Below are 16,046 nucleotides of genomic sequence, written 5' to 3'. Positions count from 1 at the left end.
CCGATAAAAAATTTTTATTATCTATTTCGTAGAAAATTTTTTACTCAAAGAAAAATTCAAATTTTATTAAAATTATAAATAATAAAATTTTATATTGCAGACATGACAAATTTAAAAGTATAAATAAGTAGAGTAAGTAATTAAAAAAAAAAATTTATAAAAATTTATTAATTTAAAAATTTTTTAAATGCCCATTTTTTAAAAATTTCATTTTGTAAATTATTTCCTCCATTTATTAATAATTTTGAATTTGTCTGTCTGCTACATTCACTCATAAAATTTCCAGGCTTTCAAATCAATAAAAATTGTTTTAATTATTGTAATTATAATTATATAAAATAATTACTACGTGAATTAAATAAAATGCCCTGAGAATTATTTTACAACTTTAATAAAAATTAAATCCTCATAAAAATGGTTAAAAAAAAAAATAAATAAATAAAAATCTCGTATAATAATAAAAAAAAAATGATGATTGTACAACTTCAATTACACTATCCCATAAATGTAAATAAATCTAGCAATAACACGTTTATTACAACAATAAAAATATTAAGTGTCACATGAAGTTTTAAAAAAGACAATCAAGAAGGCGGGAAACTTTGCGGCGTAAAAAAACTGCCGTAAAAGAAAATAAAAAAGCAAACGTCTGACGTCATAAATTTCGTATCGCGCACAATGAGTTTCTTTAAATTTTAAAGTTTTTAAAAAATTAATTAAACTGTACATTTTAAAATTTTAAATATATTTTGAAATTCAAAATTCCATGAAATGTTTGAATTTAAATTACAGCTATCACTGAAGATTGTCAAGTGTAATAGTAATAAAATAACGGGTATAAATTTAACGTCATTGAATCTAACCTCCTAGAATGGAGTACTTGGGTGAGATAATAGCTCTAGGTCTCGACAGTATTATCCTGGGGATATGTCTTAGACAATATTTCCACTGTCAGACGGCAATAAATTCTGTCAAGGTAAGGACCCAGTTATAAAATAATTAAAATTAAATGTTCCTTTAACGTCTTAATAGTCATAAAAATATTATAGTCAATTTTTAGGATATCCAAGTCCATGATGTAGGAGTTAATTTAAATGAATTAATTAAATCAACACCAAATAACAAATTTAATTACATTGCAATCCGTGGTATTGTTCGACCACTTGGTAAACCTCTTTATGGAGTATATAATCCAACGATCACTGGTGTCATCCAGCGACTTACTGTCAAAGAGCATGTGGTTGCCAGAACTACCGCTGGATTTTGGTAACTGCAATAATTTTAATCTCTACTTCCGTTTGTCATCAACTATATGGAAAAAAGGGAGTACTGGTTACTCTTCTGCGTAGTCAGCGACGAAATGTATAGAGAAACTACATTTTAACATGACTGATTCATGTTAAAACAGGAGTTCGTATCTCGGAGACACAGACTTTGAATAAATAATTTTTTTTTACTGTTTTTGAATTTTTTCTGTGAGAAAGCACTAAAACAGACAGTAAATATTCATATTAGTGGCCCTTATTCCTCAAAAAAATGTAGTTAGAAGCTACCTTTAATGATCCTAGTCACATCCCGACCATGGTCCGAATCTGGGAGATAGACATTATTTTTCGTCGATTGCTGCGCAGACCAGCAACCAGTATCTATTTTTTTCTATGTAGACAAAACATTAATTATTTACTTGATAATTAGGTCAGATCAAGAACGTACGATGCAAGAAGTTTACAATGCAGTACCTTTTGCTCTACAGAATGGATCACATAAAGTGGAAGTAATCGATGCATTGTCCGCGGAAATTCTTGACATGGATGTTATATCCGATGAATTTAAACCAAGCGCGCCAACAATAACCGACCATATTTGGGGTTTTTTCACGGGTATTTAATTTTAAATTCATGGTATTAATAAATATTCATTTTACGTCCGGGAATATTTGGCAGTCTAATACTTGGATCCAACATCTTAAACGTTGCATTTTTTTTTGCGTACAAATGCTTTTTTCAGGTCATTTATTTTCACTAGATGCAACCTTTAGGATTAATTGCCAGCTTTGAAAAATTTTTATAGAGATTTCTAACAAAAAGATGTTTTTTTTTTTTATTTATCAACTCGAGGAAAATTAATGAGAGGTTTTGAAAATTTTGATCTAAATAATTACATAATTTTAGGAATACGTCAGAGAGGATTGCAGTCAACTGAAGAAATGCTACGCGAGGGTGTAAAAATGACGGGAGTTGGAGAAATAACAACAGATAAAGCTGGAAATTTGACATTACAACCACCAGCGGATGGTACTCCGTTTTATTTAACGACTATGAGCGTTGGATCGTTACTAAGAAAATTGGATGAACGTCGACGTGTCTACAGGTTTGTTTATTTCAAATAAATATAATTAATACTGGTGTTAATTTATTAATCAATAAACTGGGACCCGCAGGTGGCTGTGTGTGATATTTGGAGCGATAGGTCTAGTTATTGGAGGAATGCTAGCCCGCAGATACTGGAAAGACCGCGAGGAAGAAAGAATATCTGAGGAATTGCGTCAGAATTTGGCGGAGACACGAAAAGCTCGTCGTCAGAGAGTAAGAGATCGCGAGTTACGAGACGACCAACTTTGCGTAGTCTGTCGCGACAACCCGAGAGAAATAATTCTGTTACCATGCGGGCATGTTTGTTTATGTGAAGATTGCTCAGGAAGTATAAACGATTACTGTCCCGGTTGTCGGACAGCCATCGAGCAAAAAGCCGCTGCCTACATAATTTGATGCCGCCTTAAATTTTAGACATTTAGGATAAATAAATGAAATTGTTTGAAATATGTGGAATATAAATAAGTGTAAAAACTGTATTATATACAAAATATATATTTAAATTAATAATATAAAATTTAATTAATTTACCAAATTTAATTACCAGATTTGAACCATTCATTAAAAATCTATTGATCTTTCCTCTACTTTTTCCTTGCTCAGTAGCTGCATTGCACGTTGAGATTTACCAATGCCTAGTTTAGGTAGACCTCGATTTAATCCTTCAAGCAGAATACAAGCCTTACAAATTTCCTGACTTGAAACGAACCCACAGCGACTGCAATTCCTACGTTCTGGCATTTTTACAGTCTCTTTGATCTGCAATGTCTCGCCGGAATGAATAATGTCAATAATTGATGACGGCCTTACTTTCTCTAAGTTTTTTAAAAATGTCCTAGTGTGGCCACGATAAGCATTTGGAGCAAATATACATTCAGTTGAAAAGTAAACGAGTTTTTTGTAGTATGCGTACATGACTATTTCTTTTTCATAAGTATATTTCAATGGTTTGCAACGCATTATTGTGTCCTGACCTGACTATTTATTGCAATAATTAATTTCAGCGGATAATTAAAATATATAATTAATTATTTATGAGTTAGTCTAGCAGACAATTGACAATTTTTTAAATTTTCAATTAAATAAATAAATTTTTTTTAGAGTAAAAATTTAAAAATTCAAAAATCAGTACGCGCGTTTTTTTAAATTATTCAAAATTTAAAAATTGTCTCATATCTGGTACACTTACACTCATAATTATTTGTAATGAAAAAAAAACTTACAGTAATTATTGATGTGCATCGTTGGAGCCTAGCGATATCACCACGTAAAATATTCATCAGAACAGTTTCCGCAATATCATCAGCATTGTGCCCAGTTGCGATGCAGTCAACACCCAGAAGAGCTGCGCCGCGATCCAAAGCTTGACGTCTAAATACTCCGCAAAATGTACAATTATTTTTACGGCCTATTTGCTCGACAATTTTGTCCATTGTCCAGCCGTACAGGTCTTTGTAAGACAATATTTTCAAAGGCATTTGATAATCATCTCGGTTCTGCTGCACTGTCTTTAGACTGTCGTCCCGGTAACCTGGGAAATTTTCAAATATTGTTGGTAATTTTTTAAATAAAAATTGAATATTTATTGCGCAATAAATCGAGTGGTGTTAAAGTATTTATAGTTTACCAGTTATTCCTTCGTCAATTGACAAGAGGAATAAATCAAGACCGTATTTATATCTGTCATTTAAAACTTTAAGAACGTAAGCCAGCACAGTGGAGTCTTTACCACCTGATGCTCCTATCGCAACTTTGTAACCGGGTTTAAATAACTTGCCATTTATAATCGTGTGATGAATTTCAGTTTCGAAGGCAAGAAAAAAACATTCTTTACAAAGTGCATCACCAGTTTTTGGTCTCTGTTCAATAAATAAATAAAACGAATAATTATTTGCTCTTTAATTTAAATTTGAATTTTAAAATTGTTGACTTACTTTTAAAATTGCATTGTTGGAACATTTTGCCGAGCACTTTGGTGGCATTGTCGATTGATAAAATTTGAATAGTGATCACTAATTGAAATAATGAGGTTAATTTTTCGATATTGTGCTACTGCACGTGGAAATTAATAATAAGCGCCATTGCGGCTGACAAAATTGTCGCGCTTGCGCATTGTGAAAATTGACATAAGCGATAGCTAGAGCTAGAGCATTTCCGAATGCACGAAGTAATTAATTTATTAATTACTATTAATACTTGCGCGGTAAATTTAAATATTTGAAAAATAGATTATTAAAAATTGGGAAAAAATTAAAATTCGTATGAAAAAACAAAATGGCGGCAAAATATGACAGAAAAATATTTTAAATATTAAAAAAAAAAACACTTGAGTGTTTGAACAAACCTTGGTGAAGAAATAATATGCAGAAGGGTGTCCTAATACACTTGGAGATTTGATTTAAATTGCTCCAAGTGTATTCCAGCTAAAAAAACGTCACTTAACTGCTATTTCCCACCAGACGATGCCAGATGAGTTTGGTCAACAACATGGAAGTCATCAGCATCAGCCATCAGCAACACTTTACACTAGCACTGAACACTTAACACTTTACACTAGCACTAAATATTTAATATTTTATACTGACACTGATCACTTAAGTATATCACAGATACTTTACACAATTTAAATTAAAAAAAGATAAATTTTACAATCACTGCACAATTTTACACGATGCCACAATACTGTGTTCCAATTCAAACGTAGTGAATGATCTGGACTACTACTGCCATTGTCGATGATACTGACTGCCGCTATTGGACCGCCAGTTGATTGCAAAGCAATCGATTTTGCGATTCATCGACCACCCCCCACTTTAGCGAAAATTTGAACGCTGAATACAGAAACGTATAGTAGCGCCAACGGCGCGAAATTTCAAAATTGAAACTTAGTCAATTCATTAAAAATTATATATGTGACAATTATATTAATTTGACTAAAAATATGCACGAAGTTTTTTAGTTTTCATTAAAAATTTGTTCATTTTTCTTATTATCTGCGCGGTAAATTTAAATATTTGAAAAATAAATTATTGGAAATTAGAAAAAAATTAAAAATCGTATGACAAAATAAAATGGCGGCAGAATATTATAGAAGAATATTGTAATATTAAAAAAAAAAACACTTGAGTGTTTGAACAAACCTTGGTGGAGAAATAATATGCAGAAGGGTATCCTAATACACTTGGAGATTTGATTTAAATTGCTCCAAGTGTATTCCAGCTAAAAAACTTCACTTAACTGCTATTTCCCACCAGACGATGCCAGATGAGTTTGGTCAGCAACATGGAAGTCATCAACATCAGCCATCAGCAACACTTCACACTAGCACTAAGCACAACACTAAACGACACCACAGACACTTTGCACAATTTAATTTTTATAAACCCTGCACAATTTAATTAAACAATAAATATGAGCAAAAAATTTTATGGATAATTACACGACGCCACTACAATACTGTGTTTCAGTTTAAACGTAAAGGATCTGGACTACCACTGCCATGGTCGAGATGATACTGACTGCTGCTATTGAACCACCAGTTGATATAAAGCGATCGACTTTGCGATTCATTCTCCCTCCCCCCACTTGAGCAAAAGTTTTAGCAAGTACAGCAGCGACGCGCAACAGTGATGCGCAGTAGCGCCAACGGCGCGCAATTTCAAAATTGAAATTTAATAATTATATTAAAATTTGTTTGTGGATGCATTCAAAAATATTCTAGCCCTAGATCTTGCTAAAAGTTACCTTCTAGTGAGAACTAGAGCTAGAACAATGATCGATTTTTTTATTTTTAAACCGAAAATCAAAAGAAAAATTCAAAATTAAATTCAAAATTTCAAAAGAAAATCAAAATTAAAAAGAAAAATGTTAAATGCGCATGCGTATCGAATGGCAAAACTCCTACATACCGAAAGAACTCAACAATATTTAAAAAAAAAAAAAAAATTACGTAGAAGTGGCGCTGAAATCGTATTTTAAAAATTTCAAAATGGCTGACGGATTGTTTTCGCATGCTTTGTTTATCTCGTTATTAAGAATGCATTAATAATACTCTAAGTAACAACAATTGGCATGTTTTTTCAAAATAAAATAAATATTCAAATCTCATTAAGTAAAATTGCATAATAAATTTTAAAAATTAATGATTTATTTTAAATACCGACACCATCAATCAGGTTATTTATTGAAGAAGAAAGACATAATATATACAATTATTATTGGTTATCAAATTTTAACATCAATTAAAATTCATAATTTTACTTGATTAATTGTAAGTGTCATTTAAATATTTTTTAATTTTATTTTCAATTTGTAATCAACATTATCTGAATATATTTTCAGCGATTATAAGTCAGTAAAAAAAAAATAGAATTTAAATTCTTTGGCCCTTTGGAAAAAATTCCAGCCATGAATTTTAATTCTTCATCGAATATTCCACACGAGTATCTCCCTACTGTTGTTCTTGAAAAACTTGATATTCCTGAAAATAGTATTGTCATTGTCGCAACTAATTCTGAGGTGAGTGATTTAATAATTTGAAATTTATCTGATCAAGTTGCTGAAGTTCCGTTAAAGGGACGAAACATCCAATTTACCTCCCTATGAATTCATCATTTACTTGAATTAATCTAGACATGATTTAAAATTAAATGTATTTCATTTGCAGGACATCGATGCTGATGATCAAAAAAATTCAGAATCAAATCGTAAAGTCTGCTACAAAATTCGGAGCATCGAATACATTTGCCAGCGCTGCTCTCAATCATTTAGCACAGCAGGTAAAACATAATCATGTTTATTTAAATTATTATCAAACATTTTATATAGAGTTAATTTTATTTTTATAGAGTTGCATCGAAAGCATATTTTATGTCACCATGCCAAGGAAGAACGCGACAAACCAGCAGAATGCGACACTGCATCTAAAGTATCAGATTCAAACCAAGTAATCAAGACCCAGATAAATAAACAGCGTCACCAATGTCATTGTGATTACACCCGTAAATTTTCATTTACTCCAAGACATCACATTCGTTCGCATACTGGCGACCTGAACAAATTGATACATTCTCATAATTACTCGAGTATTAAAAAAAATTACATCCGTCGTTGTGAAAAATCATTCTGTCATAAATTTTCTAGATCAAATAGTCAAATTATATGTCATGATATGAAATCTTATGTCCATTAGATCTTACAGAAAGCTTGATTGTTTTAATATATTAGAAATATGTAGATAAATATGATTAAATGTTGCGAAAAGTCACATGAAAAGTAAACTTTTTTAACTACGATAAAATTTGTATTATTTAAATACTAATTACATTAATTATTCTTTATCGTTAATTAAGAATATGATTATTAAAATTTAAAAATAATTATAATTTTTTACTGTAATAGAAAATTATTTAAAAATTGTATTTTTATATTTTTATAATAAATAATAATAATAATAAGTAATGAGTGTAAAATAAAAATGAATGAAACATGAAATTTTTTAAATTTCAAAATGCAGCTGACAATTAGCAGTTTATTAAAATTTACTAATAAGTAGGATAAAAAATTTTAAAATGCGTACTTAGAAAATTGGAAAATCAGTACGCGCATTTTTTTAAATTTAATTATTTTAATTAATTAATTTATTTAAAATTATAAATTGTCTCATCTGCTACATGCAGACAGAATTTTTTACCAGATCATTTTGCCCCCCTCCTTTTTCCTGTAAAATTGATGATAATTTAAAATTTTATATTTTGACAGTCGTATAATAATTTGTCTTCTTATAAATTAATTAAACAACTTAATTGAATTTTTATTTACACTAATTATAATTTTGAAAAAACGCTATAGTAATTTTTTCGTCTTTTCCATCAGCCATTTTTTCACTATACAAAAAAAACCAAAGCTTCATTCTTCAGGTAAAATGTAAATCATTTAATTAAAATGATTTAATAACTAATTAATTGCAATAATTTTTAATAACAAATGAAAAAAGTATAATTAATAATTAATTTTTAATTTCTTGAGTACTGAGTTACAAAAGTTTGAACAATGAGCGATTGTTAATGACAATTTAGGTTATGGTTTTAAAGAAAAATTGAATGCTGATTTGAAAATAATTTTTTTTGTTTGATTTTAATTAATAAATTTTTAATTATTAAAAATGCGTGCGCGAGACGTAATTGAACTGAGTGATAATGAATCCGAGTTCAGTGGCAGTATCGCTTTGTTCAAGATCAGGGATGACCAATCAGGTATGATGTTTAATTTTAAAGACAAAGTTTAAATAATTAGTGTAGAAAATTTTATTCCATTTTAAATTTAAATCTTTTTCTTCCAGACTCCTCAGTTTTTGGTGACATAGAACGCGATGATACTTTTGCAGTACCAAGATGCGTGTCGTTAGAAGTAAACTCATCAAAAAAGGGAAATAATTTTATGAAAAATGTCAGTAGAAATCCTGGTGTCCTTGCAGAAATTCCAACGCGAGTTAATGGCGTAGCATCGAATGCAAGTCAAGTTTCAAAGAAAACTAACTCCCGAAATCCTTCAAAAAATATTAAAATCCTCTTAGACAAGATTAGTACTTCTAATCAACAGGAAAATTCTTTTTCAAAGGACCCTTATACTTATGATAAATTTAGCAGTTCATCAAAGCTTCCAGATAAATATCTTCCTTATGTTTTACTTGAAAGAGTTTCAGTTCCTGATAAAAACCTCAAGTCTCAAGAGCAACCCGATCGCCAACAATCTAAAGATGATCATAAAAATTACAGTAAGTTATAATTTTAAAAACTTGTGTTCTGTAATTTGAAAATTTATTTTTCCAAGATTTGGTTATTAAATTTATTGATATTACAGATGATTCACATCAAGATCCTCAACTCAGAAATCTTCCTTTTGTTTTGCTTCAAAGAATCAGCGCGCCTATAAAAAGAGTAAACAGAGCTGATAATATTTTCGCTCGTAAAACTAGAAAATCATCAAATCCAACAACTAACTCTAGAAAACATGAACTGACTGCCAGTATTCCTGATAAAAAGCACAAATGTGATCACTGTAATTACGCGACTAATTTCGCATGGAGTTTGAAACGACATATGAAGACACATTTTGGTGGACCTCTTTTAAAATGTACAGATTGCAGCTTTGAAACTCTTTATTCAGATAATCTCAAAAAACATAAACGTCTTTTACATGATAGAAAATCTCTCCCAGTTGTAAATCTTCATGAAAAACCTGCAAGTGTCGCTGGAAAAAAGCACAAATGCAACAACTGTAATTTTAGCACTGTCAGAGCAGGACTTTTGAACAAACATATGAAGATACACTTTAGTAGACCTCTTTTAAAATGTACTGATTGCAGCTTTGAAACTCTACATTTTTATAGTCTCGAAAGACATAAACGTCGTTTTCATGATAGAAAATCTCTCCCAGTTGTAAATCTTCATAAAAAACCTGAAAGTGTCATTAAAAAGAAACACAAATGCGATCATTGTAATTTCGAAACTAACAGCGCGAGAAGTCTGAACCGACATATGAAGGCTCATCTCAGTGGACCTCTTTTAAAATGTACACATTGCAGCTTTGAAACTCTTTATTCAGATAATCTCAAAAAACATAAACGTCTTTTACATGATAGAAAATCTCTCCCAGTTGTAAATCTTCATAAAAAACCTGCAAGTGTCGCTGGAAAAAAGCACAAATGCAACAACTGTAATTTTAGCACTGTCAGAGCAGGACTTTTGAACAAACATATGAAGACACACTTTAGTAGACCTCTTTTAAAATGTACTGATTGCAGCTTTGAAACTCTACATTTTTATAGTCTCGAAAGACATAAACGTCGTTTTCATGATAGAAAATCTCTCCCAGTTGTAAATCTTCATAAAAAACCTGAAAGTGTCATTAAAAAGAAACACAAATGCGATCATTGTAATTTCGAAACTAACAGCGCGAGAAGTCTGAACCGACATATGAAGGCTCATCTCAGTGGACCTCTTTTAAAATGTACACATTGCAACTTTGAAAGCCTACATTCTGATAATCTCAAGAATCATAAACTTCTTCATGTTAGCGAACCTATTACTTGTCCGTATTGCCCATTCACAGCTCTTGGAAGACGTGCTCTCAATCATCACGTTCGTTCTCATCCTGAAGCAAATCAACTTGAGTGTGATATTTGTCATTTGAAATTTACTAGGTTCTATAACTTGACGATTCACAGGCTAAGTTATCACGCGTCTTATGTGTCGAGTGACTCGAAACTCACGTGCTCATTTTGCCACGAAGTATTTGCGGATAAATATTCTTTGATGATCCACAGAAAGACTTATAAAAGTGGCAATGATTTCAAATGCAGTAAGTGTTCGTACACAACACGTTATTCAAAATCGTTTAAAAATCATTTCGCTAAACATTTAAATAGATAATTCAAATAATTATGGATTTTTAAAAGTCCAAGAACAGAATTTCTGTCAGATAAATTTCAGATAACGAGTGCAGACATCAGACAAATTTAAAATTATAATTAAATAGAATAAATAATTTAAGAAAATAATATTTATAAAAAATGTGCTGATTAATTTTTAAATTTTTGAAATGCGCATTTTTAAAAATTTTATTTTATTAATTATTTACTCGATTTATTGAGAACTTAAAATTTGTCTGATGTCTGCTACATTACCACTCATTTCAAATAATGTTTTTATTTATTATGAATTCAATTGCAAAATTATTTTGTAGTTGTAATTTAATGAGTTATTAGTACGACGACAATTTTTATTTTTCTTTTGTATGTCATTGTTTTAAAGGAGATACTTTCACTTCTGTTTTGTACAGTGAAAAAAAATAGTACAAATAAATAAAGAGTAAAAAAAATTTTAATTAATGAGTTATTTTTAATTTGACAGATAATTAATTTTTAAAAATTTTGGATTTTAAAATTAGATAAGTTCTAAGATTTGAATTTTTTTTCTTTGTAACTGAAAATTTGTCAATAGTAAGAGTTCACATGCGTGTAATATATATACATATATATATAAGAAGGGTAAAGTAAATTTGGAGAGGGGATGTAACTAGGAGAGTGTAGAAGGTAGAAGTGTCAGTGTGATGCGGAGTGAGGTTAAAAGTTCAGTTAACAAAGCGTGTAAACAGTCGAAAGTAAATATAAATTTAATTATTTAATAATTAAAACAATACTGAGTTTATAATTACTAGTAAAAATATTATTTGCTCATATTTTTTTACCCAATTAATGATTTTTCGAAGTGTCAAAAGATTTGTAAGTTTGTTAAAAACATTTGTAAATTTCATAAAAATAAATTTAAATATTCTGTTTATTCTTAAAATCCGATTTATATTTTTCAGAACAAATCAATACTTCTGACGAGTTTAAATTTAGAGTTACAATAAATATATGTTTTAAAGCTGTCAATCTGACATACGGGACTCTGATACATGACAGCTTGAAATAGTGAAAGAAAAATGTCGCAAGAAAAGTCTGATTACTTTTCAAATGTTTCGAATATTTATTTCCCACGAGTTGTCTTAGAAAAAATAGACATTCCAGAAAATAGTATAATTATTTCAACAATCATCGAAAATCCTTTGACTGAGGAACCTGCTGCCCAATCATCAGTAAGTGATTCCATATCTCGAGCGCGAATAATCGCGCGCTAAAATTTAAATTTTAAACAAATTCTTATTATAAATATTTTGCTTGTAGGATTTTATCAATAATGATTACAATGTTTTGAATCTAGATGATGAAGTCTGCTACAAGATTCATAGCATTGAATATATTTGTCAGGATTGTTATAAATCCTTTAGTTCAGCTGGTAATTATTTTTTTTTTTAATTTATTTAATAAAATGATTTTTTTGTTTAACTTCGCGCTAATTTTTAGAGCTGCACAAAAACCACGTGCTGTCTTGTCACACTGCAGGAAATCGTCTCTTGAATATTCCGATAGAATATCTTCCTGTTGTGCGGCTCAACAGAATTGACATACCTGAAAAAAAAGTAAAGGTTAAAATAAACAGAAGCAAATGTCCTGCGATCACTAAATCAGCTCCAAAGAAATGCGGGAGTCAAAGTAAATCTAAACGCAGGGATAAGAAGATTAATAAATCTTGTAATTCATCAAGCAAATACTTGAAAGTGTGACGACAATACCAGGGCAGTGGAGTAACATCTGACATGCAAGTATGACATTGCGGGATTCAATTTCATGCATAGGCTGGATACTGGCAATTATTTGCCAGCAGTATAAAAATTTTGACACCAGCACCAATCGATATTAATATAACTATTTAAAATATATTGGTTTTCAGTGTTTACTATATATATTATATATATACATTTAAATAATAATTATTATCTTTAATTTAGCAATTTTTTTTCAAAAGAGTTTTTGTACTTAAACGAGAAAAAATTATGATAAAATTCAAATCTGAATTTAAAAATTTAAATTTAAATTAAATGATTTAATATTTAAATCTGATAAAAAATATGTAATTTTTTCTCGTGAATTTTTTATTTTTTTTAATTGAAAATTTTATTCAATTGACGTTTAAATTTAAAATGAAAATTTTAAAAATAAAAAATTTTAATTTAAATGTTTTGTTTTTATCAATAATTATACACATGACATTTAAATAATCAAATTAATTTTAATTAACATAAAAATTTGTAAATAAAATATTTATTTTCACTTACTAATTTATATAATATGAATTGTATTTTTATACTTTGCGTGAATTTTTATAAATAACCGATTGTAAAATATTAATTAACAATAAAATCATTTTTATTGCATTTTTTTTTATTTTATTCTGTCACCAATAATTCCCTGACGTTTAAATTTTTATTTATTTTAAAAATTTAAAATTTAGTAAAATAATTTCGCGGTTTTTTTTAAACAGCTGCAGTTTTACGAGTTTGGAGGATAAAAGAATCTCTGCCCTCCATATTCTTTAGTCAGTAGAAAAAAAAAACAATACTTTGTAATAATGAAAAAAGATTATTATTAAAATTTAAAATAATTAATTTTAGTTGTAATGAAAACTATAATTAGTAATTAATTGTAGAAAATTAATTACAATATCAATTGTTGAAGAAATATATCAAAATACTTGAAGAAATAGGTTAGGGTCATTTAGTAAAACGTCAGAAAATTACGTTTTGGATTAAAAATAAATTTCTAGAGTTTGATTAATTAAAAAAAATGTATAAGCTTGACTCTGGTAAGATAAATGATGGTCAAGTTATGTTAGATCCAAGTTTAAAGCCACATGATGAAATTACTGGTATGTTTTCATGTAATTAATGTTCATTAATGATGATGCTGAAAGTAGCTGTCATTAAAAAAATTTATTTATTTTCATCATGAGATTTATATTTATTTGAATATAATATTTTTAGTTGATGAATATCTTCTGGAAAAACAAAAAATTCTCCTGGAAAATTCTTCAATTTCTGAAAGTAAAAATGAAGTTTGGAGTGATAATTATATTTCAATAATAAAAGAGGAAGGGATCAATCTATTGAAGTATTATGTCAAAGTAAACAACTCGCCAATGCAATTAGTTTTAAATTTAACAAACAGTTTAATTTTCATCAACAATAGAATTCTACTTGAACAAAATAATGACAATTTTTCGACTAATGATCCAAAGTCATTTACTGGTAATTTAGTTTCGGATCAAATTAAACTTGAAAAAGAATCACATGAAAATGGACAGATGGCAAGTGAAGTAATTTGCAAAGAATCATGTGAGAATTTGATCATTAAGACCGAAGATGATGTTTTTGCTCACGAAAATTTGAATATTAAGGATGATTTAAATGAAGGTAACGGTCGGGAAAAAGAATTAGAAATAAATGATGAAAATTCAAAGCATCTTGAAGATATTGAGATTTTAAATAAATCTATTTCTTCAATGGACTTAAACTCATCGGATTTATTCGAAATTTCAAAAGATTCGCCGTTTAATGAACCTATGAGTGTCGTAGACTTTGATTTAGATTCAAATAATAAAGAAACGTCACATTTAAATTTGAAAAACATTACGATTCCTCTTACCAAAGTTCCTGTGTCAAGTCTAGTTGTACCGAGCAGTCAAACTTCACTTGAAGTAACTGATGACTCTAATGACCAGAGTAGTTTAGTTAAAACAAATCAAAATTTATTGGATGGTAATCATTTCAAGGAGTCAGCGAAAAAAGTTGATCATCAATCGACTAATTTAGTGGAATTACTGAAGAATGCGCATAAATTATCATTGAAAAATGTAAGATTTTATAAATTTTATATTTAATTTATTTTAGTTAAAATTTTTGTCTGCTTCATTTTAGATTAATCGAGATTCAGCTACGAAAAATATAAAGCGCAAAGCTTATGATGATAACTGTGAGATTTCTATAAGAAATAAGAGTAGGAAGCGGCTTAAAGCTGAAGAAAGTGAAAATAATTGTAATGCTGGTTCATTAATGGGACGAACTACGCAATCAAATTGTTTTAAAAAACATAAGTTTGTTATTCCACAAAGCTATCAACCTGTGGTTCGACTCAATAGAATTGTGCTGCCCGAAAATGTCACTGATTCTTTAGCTATCGAGTCGAAAAATGATAAATTTGAGACAGCGGAGATTACTAATAATAACGTTTACAATTTAAGGAGATCTGGTAAAAAAAATAATTGCAAGAAGTGCGGCAAGAAATTTGAGTCGCTAAGTGAGTGCTTTGTTTTCAGATATTTTAAATATAAAACAATAATATTAATGATATTATTTACAGAGTTTCTGAAGATACATATGAAGCATCATGCCAATAACAAGACGTTCAAATGCAGAATGTGTAATTATGCGACTGACTTAAAAGGGAATTTGAGCCGGCACGTCAAGATTCACGTCAAAGAAGAAATAATGACTAGAACACAATCAAATAATTCAAAAAGTCGCGCGCGTTCTCAGATGAATAATAAAAATTACCATGAAAATGATAAAAATTTAACTTGCAGTGACTGTAACGAATTATTTAATTGTCAAAAATTATTAACAGAACATTGCGACAATTTTCATAAGTCACAATTTAAAAACAATAAGTATTCATGTTCGCTATGCTCACGAACATTTAGGTACTACGGTCGTTTTTCACGACACTTGAGAAATTTCCATAATGCAGGTTCATCGGTCCAGAGTAAAATTAATTAGGTTAATATCTTCCATCGATTATAATTTCTATGAGGGCTGTGCGAATATTTTGAACTATTGATTTTCCGAATTATTCGAAACTTGGAATTGTAATATTTTTTTCAAGAATTCAAATTTTTGTCAGGGGTATGAATAAAGCTGACACGAATCTATGAAGAAATTATTTTTTGTTACTTTAAACATTACGCTTTCTGTTCAATAACACGATTTGAATCAAATAATTTAAAATGTTACAAATAATTCAGAGATTTCGGATAATTCAAAAAGCTTCAAATTTTTCAATTTGAACCTGATTCGCACATCCCTAGTCATATATATTTATTTTCTGTCATATTCTTGTAATGTCGCGCCATTTACTAGCCGACTGATCTTTTCAGTTATGTATATATTTGTCAAATTTGTTTTTGTACTTACTTTTGTTTCTTCATTAAAGTTAATTAATAAATTAAAATAAAAAAT

The 16,046-nt window shown here is 29.2% G+C and overlaps 6 protein-coding genes across 6 annotated transcripts; 5 read left to right on the top strand and 1 right to left on the bottom strand.

Annotated features, from left to right (window-relative positions):
• The first annotated feature begins 640 nt into the window (after positions 1–640).
• Positions 641–2,865, top strand: LOC103572187 (mitochondrial E3 ubiquitin protein ligase 1). The gene is made up of 5 exons (XM_008550668.3): positions 641–976; positions 1,061–1,266; positions 1,696–1,880; positions 2,172–2,370; positions 2,441–2,865. The coding sequence occupies exons 1-5, from the start codon at positions 872–874 to the stop codon at positions 2,766–2,768; spliced, it is 1,023 nt and encodes a 340-aa protein (XP_008548890.1). The 5' UTR covers positions 641–871; the 3' UTR covers positions 2,769–2,865.
• Positions 2,831–4,476, bottom strand: LOC103572188 (cytoplasmic tRNA 2-thiolation protein 1). The gene is made up of 4 exons (XM_008550669.3): positions 4,307–4,476; positions 4,000–4,231; positions 3,596–3,903; positions 2,831–3,350 (listed from the first exon to the last, which is right to left on the bottom strand). Exons 1-4 carry the CDS (start codon positions 4,352–4,354, stop codon positions 2,934–2,936), a joined length of 1,005 nt encoding a protein of 334 aa, XP_008548891.1. The 5' UTR covers positions 4,355–4,476; the 3' UTR covers positions 2,831–2,933.
• Positions 4,477–6,374: 1,898 nt separating this feature from the next.
• On the top strand, positions 6,375–7,659 carry LOC103572186 (zinc finger protein 83). Its single transcript, XM_008550667.3, has 4 exons — positions 6,375–6,642; positions 6,714–6,890; positions 7,039–7,150; positions 7,220–7,659. Exons 2-4 carry the CDS (start codon positions 6,780–6,782, stop codon positions 7,561–7,563), a joined length of 567 nt encoding a protein of 188 aa, XP_008548889.1. The 5' UTR covers positions 6,375–6,642; positions 6,714–6,779; the 3' UTR covers positions 7,564–7,659.
• Positions 7,660–8,258: 599 nt separating this feature from the next.
• LOC103572185 (zinc finger protein 91) lies at positions 8,259–10,962 on the top strand. Its single transcript, XM_053743071.1, has 3 exons — positions 8,259–8,626; positions 8,713–9,147; positions 9,234–10,962. Exons 1-3 carry the CDS (start codon positions 8,536–8,538, stop codon positions 10,802–10,804), a joined length of 2,097 nt encoding a protein of 698 aa, XP_053599046.1. The 5' UTR covers positions 8,259–8,535; the 3' UTR covers positions 10,805–10,962.
• A 461-nt stretch (positions 10,963–11,423) lies between these two features.
• LOC103572184 (uncharacterized) lies at positions 11,424–12,778 on the top strand. Its single transcript, XM_008550663.3, has 4 exons — positions 11,424–11,655; positions 11,742–12,011; positions 12,100–12,211; positions 12,280–12,778. The coding sequence occupies exons 2-4, from the start codon at positions 11,859–11,861 to the stop codon at positions 12,537–12,539; spliced, it is 525 nt and encodes a 174-aa protein (XP_008548885.1). The 5' UTR covers positions 11,424–11,655; positions 11,742–11,858; the 3' UTR covers positions 12,540–12,778.
• Positions 12,779–13,329: 551 nt separating this feature from the next.
• Positions 13,330–15,974, top strand: LOC103572183 (zinc finger protein 761). The gene is made up of 4 exons (XM_008550662.3): positions 13,330–13,681; positions 13,797–14,665; positions 14,730–15,108; positions 15,172–15,974. Exons 1-4 carry the CDS (start codon positions 13,600–13,602, stop codon positions 15,585–15,587), a joined length of 1,746 nt encoding a protein of 581 aa, XP_008548884.1. The 5' UTR covers positions 13,330–13,599; the 3' UTR covers positions 15,588–15,974.
• Positions 15,975–16,046: the final 72 nt, after the last annotated feature.

This window comes from Microplitis demolitor, chromosome 2, assembly GCF_026212275.2.
Source record: "Microplitis demolitor isolate Queensland-Clemson2020A chromosome 2, iyMicDemo2.1a, whole genome shotgun sequence".
Taxonomy (NCBI): Eukaryota; Metazoa; Arthropoda; class Insecta; order Hymenoptera; family Braconidae; genus Microplitis; species Microplitis demolitor.
Note: the sequence above shows the minus strand (reverse complement) of the source record. Positions and strands in the feature narration are given on the sequence as shown.